Here is an 8,937-nt window from a genome sequence, read left to right as displayed (position 1 = left end):
GCTTTGAAAACATCCTTGAAAAACGTCATTTTTAGTTTTAAGAAAATAATGTGTAGGACTATGGTGGCAGATCTAAGTGTTACCAACTTGGTTTTCTGACCATGCTTATTTATATATTTCCCATTCTTTACTACTAACCTCTTTCCCTCTTTAGATAAAGAATAAAAAGACTTGCCTATTCAAAACCTTTCAGATTTACAAAGTGAAAGCAGTACAATTTGACAAACAAAATTACAAAACCATTTATTAAGCCCTTTTAAAAGTTTGACTAACACACGACAAAAGTTTTACATAATACAATTCTGAACAGACCATAGAAGTAGCAACCTGTTTTCACCACCTATTTCTAGGATTAATTTTTTCTCCTACACATGTCAATTTGGTAATAGCATTAGGGATCAATTGCAGCATAGCATGAATTTCATTCAAAGTTAATGATGGGGTTAGGGTACACAGGCAAGCAGAGCATGTTGACAGATGGAGGATAACTTTTCTTGAAGGCAGAAAGTACTGATAAAGCATTTGTGCAACATAAAAAGATAATTAAGGAAATAAAAGTAGGACATTCAATATTTACTATGCAAAGTCTTCTGCACAACACAGGATAAAAATAAGGAGAGTGAATTATAGCAAGATGTATGTTATGGTTCATACTGGTGTTATGGATAAGAATATTATTTCTGAAGTGGAAGAAACAGATTACATCCACAATCAACTTCTAAGGATGTTTACATGGAAGAAAGTTCCATTCTTCCAAAGTAATCATGCACAGAACTTCAGCCTTAGGATTTCTCTTCTTCAAGCCAGTCACCAACTACACATTATTGCTCACCTGGTTTGAGGATTTTTGTGGTTTATAGTTTTAATGCCATCTTTTATGTCTATTGCTAAGCAAATCAAAATGTATCCTTGAGCACAGGGCTGTACAACTTTGACCCCACCCCCCTGCAGATGTTGGACTACAACTCTCATCATCTCTGACTATTGGCTACTGTGGTAGCGATGATGGGAGTTGTAGTCCAACAACAGCTGGAGGGCTGACGTTGTACAGCCTTGCTTTAGCATATCATAGAAAGATTGACCCAATCTAAACATGTTGGTTGTGACCCAGAGGAACCAGTGGCTGACATCCAAACTAGTGTTGCGCTAGCACAGCAAGAGAAATTGTATGCAGAGCTGCACAAAACTGTGGTACTCTATGATGCTGTGCAAACACTAGTGAAAGACAATCTCTGGGACACAAAGTTGTGCTACAGGGTTTCATAACACATTGACATGTTGCGCAAACACCTACTTTTAACACAAGAACTGGTCTGGAACAGACTTCCTTCCTTTGTATGACTATGCTGCATTCTTATGGTAGCGTGATAGCATTATGCTAGCACAACACTATAGATGTAGAAAAGTGCCATTTTCTCCTTAAAGCTCTCTTGCAAAATTCCTAAAGTGCTTTTGAACTTCGAAGTGCAAGGAGCAACTAGGGATAGCTAGTAGGGGCACCTTCTTAGAGGGAGATTCTCAGAAAAATATGGGGACATGTATGCCCCTCTGGACTGTCACCTGAATTAATGCAGGGTTAGCCAATAACCTCCCTCTTAGCACTGTCCAGGTATTTGGATATCAATGGGAAAACATAACTCTGAAAAGGCATAATCTACGTGGCACTGCTGCTGTGTGATCACCAACATGTTACCAAGCAAGCCCCACCAAAGTGAATGGAAGCTGCTCAGTAACACCTAAGGAATTGTGCCCTATATCTCATGTTTCTCAACACTGACATCTGTGTTACAGGAGCCAGATTACAGACTGGGAGACTAGTGCAAGTTGCAGAACTGATTGTTTATTCAATAAATATAACCCAATGAGGCAAACAGTGCAGAAACTGTCACTTCAAAAACGAATGCCTAGATAGTATAATGGTTTTTTGTACAAACAATATTCAACACTTTTTAGAAAATCTCAGGTGTTACTGCATTCCCACACAATTCTGTCAGGGGGTATCTACATAAATGCATTAAACATACTATTGTAATATAAAAATAGAGATATATTGGAGTTTTACAAAACTTCACAGAGCAAAATCTGATGTTTCTCTAAAAATGACACCAGCATAGAAAAGAATGTCTTGTTAAAAGTAAAAAGTAAATACTTTATTGGAAATACTTTTTGCACTGTCCTGGGTTTAGATATTTAAAATGAAGTTGTCTGCAGTTCATTTTGATTTTGAGGTCAGCTGTGTACAAAGGATGGAAATTTTTGCAACTTTTTTCAGATGGCTGGTGGGGACATTTTCCCATATTGTTGTGCTTTTCAAACAAGTTCTAATTATATAAAAATCTACTCCTAAAGTTTACAAGGGTTAGTGAAGTATCTGAGGAAATAATTTCATAAATATCAAAGAAATTACAGGAAATACCATGATCTGAGACAATTCAGTTCTCAATTACCAATACCCGATAGCTACAACAATGTAATTATCTCACACAATTTTGAAAGTAGCAAGATATTAAACCCATTTGAAGATGACCTAATTTATTTAGGGCCCCCAAGTCCTGCAATTTTATGCATACCGAGCTCATACCACCTCAACTGGGCTCTACAACAGTGCTGAATCTGTCCTCATATTAAGAGGGAGCTATTTTGTGCAAGGCATTGATGGACAACAGACATTGTAGTGAAGTACCTGCGGCACCTACTACTCAAATCCTCATTATACAACAGCAATTACAGCCAACACCGCCAACCATTTCTCATTCTGTCACATACAACTGCAGAGAGGGTACAGTGGGCTATTTTCTTCCTGCAACAGTGCAGCCATTACAAGGCACTGCTTGGTATATGAAATCTTGCATAAAATTCCAAAAGTTAATGACACTAAAGTATGCATTTATGTTACAAATGGTCATAGTTTACTATCAGTTCCAAAGCCTGGTTAGTTGTCCTATTCAATTGGATGGAGTTAACCCATAAACCACAGTTTCATGCAGGTTTAATTCCCCACGCTGAATATTAAAAATAACCAATACAATATCACTAAGACACAAGCAGGATTGGTTGTTGGTAGAAAAAAAGAAAGAAATTGATACTTGGTTCTTTCTAACCTGCCACCAGGAGATTAGTGCAAAGGGGGGGGGGGGTAAAGATCACACATCCCTACACAAATCAAGTATACAAAGCTGGAAAATGATATATTTGCAACAATATATCCCTGCAGAAAAGGGTGTAACAATGTGATATCTGGGAGATTCAGACACTGAGGCACATATGAGTTGAAGGTTTTTCAGGCAAATTTTATGGCTAGAGTAGGCCTCTCAGCAAAGCCTGGAACTAGAGGTTTCCTCACGCAGCAACTCAGGTTCAAATGCTAACTGTAACATCAAGACGTTATTTTTCACTCCTTAGTCACTGCTGTCGTCGTCATCGTCGTCATCCGATAGATCATTTAAAGGAGGCTTCTGTGACTGACTGTAAGAGTCTGATCTTGTGGGCTGGCATGTGGGCATCTCCCCTGTGGAAAGGAGGTCGTAGCAGAAGTCGCAAATTCGCACAGGCTTAGAAGACTGACTGGGAAGAAGAAACCTCTTTTCGGAACAGGGCCCACATACAACAAACCCACACTTCCGGCAGTGGTGTCGACGATTAACAGGAGTAAACTTTGCTTTCTGGCAGCGCATGCATACAGTGGCTTCGGAATCAGGTACCCAGACAGCTGCATGTTCATTACTGGGAGTTTTCCCACTTTTGGAAAGCAAATCAGAAACACATTTATTTATGTGGTTCATCCATTCAGATTTTTCTGTGGCAGTGGCAGCATACACTGCAAAAGATTTAGTTGGGGTCTTGATAAGCCACCCATTCCGCAGATCTCCTTCATCCTGGATGGACTCAATAGTTACATTTTCCAGTGGAATTATATGTTGTTTGTTGTATTTCTTTTTCTGGATGACAATGTTACCATACACAAGAATATCATTGAATAAAAAGAATTGCCTTGCTTTTGGTTTTTTCCTACACAGCTTTGTTAGTACTCCTTCACCAATCAGGACACGGCCAGGAATAGTCAGAGGCTGACCCGCAGCTCCAAAGCAATTTTCCACTATGCTTATTCGCCTAGTATTTGCTTCACTGTTTGCCAAGCGATCCACCATCTTTCACTAGTATCCTAAAACATAAATTAATACTGTTAGGACACTGCAGCAATTTAACCAGTAGCTATACATCCAGTAAGGTGTTATGTGTATGCATACATCAGTTCTTCTGTCAGCTCTCTCAGCAGCATGTGCACCAATTCATTAATTTTTTTAACTCAGGAGGGTTTAAAAAGCAACATATGGGCTCAATTAGGAGAGCTACTGTAAAGAAAACCAACAGAAAAAACTCAGCTTTACATATGAACTGGGCATTGTAGAACTGGAAAAGGTGCAGAAGAGGGCAACCAAGATGATCAGGGGCCTAGAGCACCTTTCTTATGAGGCAAGGATACAACACCTGGGGCTTTTTAGTTTAGAAAAAAGACAATTGTGGGGAGACATGATAGAGGTCTATAAAATCATACATGGTGTGGATAAAGTAGATAAAGAGACATTCTTCTCCCTCTCACATAACACTAGAACCAGGGGTCATCCCATGAAATTGATTGCCAAGAAATCTAGGACCAACAAACGGAAGTACTTTTTCACACAACGCATAATCCACTTGTGGAATTCTCTGCCATAAGATGTTGTGACAGCCAACAACCTGGATGGCTTTAAGAGGGGTTTGGATAACTTCATGGAGGAGAGGTCTATCATCGGCTACTAGTTGGAGGACTATAGGCCACCTCCAGCCTCAAAGGTGGGATGTCTCTGAGTACCAGTTGCAGGGGAGGAGCAGCAGGATAGAGGACATACCTTCAACTCCTGCCTGTGGCTTCCAGCAGCATCTGGTGGGCCACTATGTGAAACAGAATGCTGGACTAGATGGGCCTTGGGCCTGATCCAGCAGGGCTGTTCTTAAGAAAAGTGGCCCAAGAACTCTACACACCAAGGACAGCTGATGCTTCCAAAGATGGGGTGCTACAAAACCCACTGACAAGCCACTCCAAACCTTCCCTCAGCTATATCCATTCAGAGTTTTACCGCCTCCATCTCCATTCTACCGATGGAGGCCCCTCCTATCAGCCATGATAGCTAAATGGAATTTTTGGGTTGAGGATTGACCAGAAGAGGCTTGGGCCAAGCAGAGGGATGCTTTTGTCTTCATGCCCCATTTATAAGTGTCCAAGAGGTCTCTGGCTGGCCACTGTTACAAATTGAGTAAGCAGACAGAGGTGTAATCTGAGCTGAAATCACTTCCCTTCCCACATATTACTAGTTTACATTTCATAAATAATATCTATATCTATTAGGCATGTGCCCGAAATGTTTTGGAGGCCATTATAAAGGTATGCTGGGGGGGCTGGGGGGTTTCAGCACCGGTGGCGGTAGCACTTTAAGGGCGGGGTAGGGTGTACTCACCCCTCTCGCCGCATTTCCCCCACCAGAGCTCTGTTATCTTTAAGCCCCTTGGGGTGGCAGCGTTCCTCCGTGCCGCCCCGTTTCCCCCATCGGCTGGAAGTGGCCGGAAGTAGCAAGCATGCGTGTGCCTGTCGTGCACGTGCATGGCAGACAGCCGCGCACACGCAACGGATGCACACGCGCTCACTACTTCTGGCCACTTCCGGCCGATGGGGGAAACGGGGCGGCAGGGAGGAATGTTGCCGCCCCGAGGGGCTTAAAGATAACAGAGCTCCGGTGGGGGAAATGTAGCGGGAGGGGTGAGTACACCCTCCCCCGCCCTTAAAGTACTAGCCACGCCGGTGCCGAAGATATTTGTGCACATCCCTAATACCTATTATATTAATTATCCTGGGTGTGCCTTGGAATGTGCGTCCCAGAACCCAGCTGATTGGCTGGGTGGCGGATGCTCCTGATTTGCTGAGGCTCACCCAGCGGCCATGGAGGCCAGAGGTGGCAGGCCTGGCCTGGCTGCGGAGGTAAGGCCCAGGAGGGGGGAAAGAAAGTGGAGGGGCAGAAGTGGCAGTGGGGAGGAGAGGTGGCTGGGTCCGGAAGCAGAGACTGGGGCAGAAGGGGGGGGAGGTAACCGCCAGCCCCCAAAAGCGCACAGATAATCTGTGTGGGGTCGGCTAGTATATATGTAATTCTCATAGCCGGCATGCATATTTGGCGGCATATTCTCATAGCCGGCATGCGGATTTGGCGGCGGAACTATCGCAAGAGTTTCTGGCATTGGGCAAGAGTTCAGGGCAAAAAAATGGCGAAGGATGGTGGCGGCGGGCCGCAAAACGGCCTGAGGCTGCGGCCTCGGCTGGCTGCCGGGAGGCGGCGGTGGGACGACCTGGCCAGGCCAGGCCATCCCAGGTAAGGGGAAGAAGGCAGCGGCATCAAAGCCTGGCCTGGCTGCCAGTGGCGGGAGACGGCGGCAGGATGGCAGGCCAGGCCATCCTGGGTAAGGGGCAGGTGGCGGTGGCAGCAAAGCCTGGCCTGGCCGCCAGGGGCGGGAGGCAGCGGCAGGACGGCCGGCGAGATTAGAAAGTGGCAGGGAAGTAGTGGAGAGACTGGAAAGGGGGTGAGTGGGAAAGAGAGAGTGGGGCAGTGGGGAAAGGGAAGGGGGCACAGCCGGCCCCAAACAGCACACAGATGCTCTGTGCGGGTAGGCTAGTTTTATTAATTTATTTGTTTGTTTGTTTATTTATTACATTTATAAACCGCCCCATCCAGAGGCTCTGGGCAGTGGACAATAACTTTTAAAAAGACATAAAACCCACAATTAAAACAATGATAAAACAATACAAAAACAAATATATTATGTAATATATTAATACTATTTTTAAATTATTTTAGGGGGTCACAGTATCAGAAGTTTGAAAACCCCTGACACCCTATATATGGTAGCCCCATCGTTATCCTATCAGCCATATGCAAATTATTATTAATATATCATGGATTATCATATTACAAATGGTAAATTAAAGTAGTTGTGACTTTTTTTAACCACACATTTCCATAGTTCCTTGTGAAATAATAAACTGCTTTGTGAGCATTTAAAAATTAAAAGCATGCAATTACTGTAAACCTCCTCTGACAATTCAGTTTTGCTACACTAAAACACACACAGTCCTTGGTCTAGGTCTCCACTACATGTCCACTGAAAACAGATATACCAGTTGCTGAGTTTGACATCAATTGAATTATCCTGACAAAAGGTTTTCCTGTACCCAGTTATATCTAGACACAAACACAAGTTGCAGGTGCACAGGCCTAAGATTTGGACTGAAATGGCAAAATGGAGATAGAGAACATCTAACCTGCCTATTGTTTCCTTTAAAAATTGTTCCGAGCGAGCATCTATTTAATCCCGAAAGTGCCACTGTAGGCTTGCACAGGGGAGAGCCTGAACTGGCTGCATGTAAAATTATTCTGTATTCTACCAAAGATAACCAGAGGGCTCTGTGGTCGCCAGGAGTCAACACCGACTCGACAGCATACTTTACCTAAAACTATGAACGGACAAACAAATATTTATATACTGCTTTTCAACAAAAGTTTCCAAAGCGGTTTACAAGGAGAAATAATAGATAAATAAAATGGCTCCCTGTCTCCAAAGGGCTCACAATCTAAAATGAAACATAAGACAGACACCAGCAACAGTCACTGGAAAAACTGTGCTGGAGCTGGATAGGGCCAGTTACTCTCCGCCCTGCTAAATAAAGAGAATCACCATATTCAAAAGGTGCCTCTTTGCCCAGTTAGTACACTTCTAGCTCAAAGGTAAACTATTTAGCCTTAAGGGAAAAAGAGAGAAGCACCCTGGGGGCAGATTCAATACAAAAGAGCGAAGCCAACTGTGAAAGGTTTTACAGTCCTGAGGGGTTAGAAGCCTGCATGTCTAAAACCATGCTGAAGGCTTGCACGGAAAAGGGGAGGAAGAGCAGCAGTTTGGGTGGGATGGGGGGGGGGGGAGAAAGAATGGGAATTGCACCCTAAGTAGTTAACTCTTTGAAAGGTGGCTGGCAACACATAGAAAGAGTTATTGTGAAAAATCAGACCAGTATGAAGGGCACTTCTGCACCTGTGAGGCAAAAAGACATCTAGGAAAGAAATTCCATAAAGAGCACATGCTATTTTCCATGCCTGAAAATAATCACTCAACCACACTTCTGAGACAAATAAGAACAGCCTCTAGACAAGCACACATAGAATTTTTCATAAATTGGAAGAGTTTCTTCTCTCCTGTTTACAGGTTGTTCAATAGTAATTGTAGATGGACAGGTTAATAAACAGTTATATAGGGGTTAGTAAATTTAGTAGCTCTTTTAGCAGCAAAGCTGCTATTGTTCATTGCCACAACAATCCAGTTTGAAAGATAATTCTTTTAGTGTACTCTGATAAATGTGACCGCAAGAGAGATCAGAACATTGAGCTAAGAAACTAAGCAGATGCTGTGGAGATTTCTGTGGCTGCAGCTGTGCATGCCAACATAGGAGTGGAGAAGAGTAGCCCTGAACGTTGCTCTTGCAGCTAAGAGGCAGAATAATGACTAGCTTAACCCGAGCAGAGCATCTGCGCACTAATACTTGATTGCTCCCCTCACCCCCTGCCACAGCCCCCCTCACCTCAGAGATCTCTCCACCCTCACCTGAGCCACACTCCTGCTCCTCCATCCCTTTACTCCACCCCCCTCACCCCTCTTGGTCACAGCTACAGTGTTGCTGGCACCTATTGGCCAAGCTGCAGACCCCTATCCCCGGAGACCTTCCCACCCTCACCCGAGCCCCGCTCCTGCTCTTCCCCCACAGGAGCAGCAGCAGTTGACTTCCTCACTGCCTCACTCCCTTCCTCACTGCTGCCGCCGCCACCATGGCCGCTCATTCCCCTCAGGCCGCTGACAGGCTTGCGC

General features: G+C 44.0%; 1 protein-coding gene across 5 annotated transcripts in view; it reads right to left on the bottom strand.

The window, feature by feature from the left end:
* Window positions 1-226: 226 nt before the first annotated feature.
* Window positions 227-8,937, bottom strand: part of PLEKHF2 (pleckstrin homology and FYVE domain containing 2) — a 29,187-nt gene continuing 20,476 nt past the window's right edge. For all 5 annotated transcript variants that reach the window (XM_053246636.1, XM_053246635.1, XM_053246638.1 and 2 more), the window contains exon 2: window positions 227-4,162. In XM_053246636.1, coding sequence (XP_053102611.1) covers window positions 3,399-4,148 — 750 coding nt within the window. In that variant the 5' untranslated portion in view covers window positions 4,149-4,162 and the 3' untranslated portion in view covers window positions 227-3,398. The remainder of the gene's footprint in view (window positions 4,163-8,937) is intronic.

The sequence above is a fragment of the Hemicordylus capensis genome, chromosome 4 (genome assembly GCF_027244095.1).
Source record: "Hemicordylus capensis ecotype Gifberg chromosome 4, rHemCap1.1.pri, whole genome shotgun sequence".
In the NCBI taxonomy this organism is placed as follows: domain Eukaryota; kingdom Metazoa; phylum Chordata; class Lepidosauria; order Squamata; family Cordylidae; genus Hemicordylus; species Hemicordylus capensis.
Note: the sequence above shows the minus strand (reverse complement) of the source record. Positions and strands in the feature narration are given on the sequence as shown.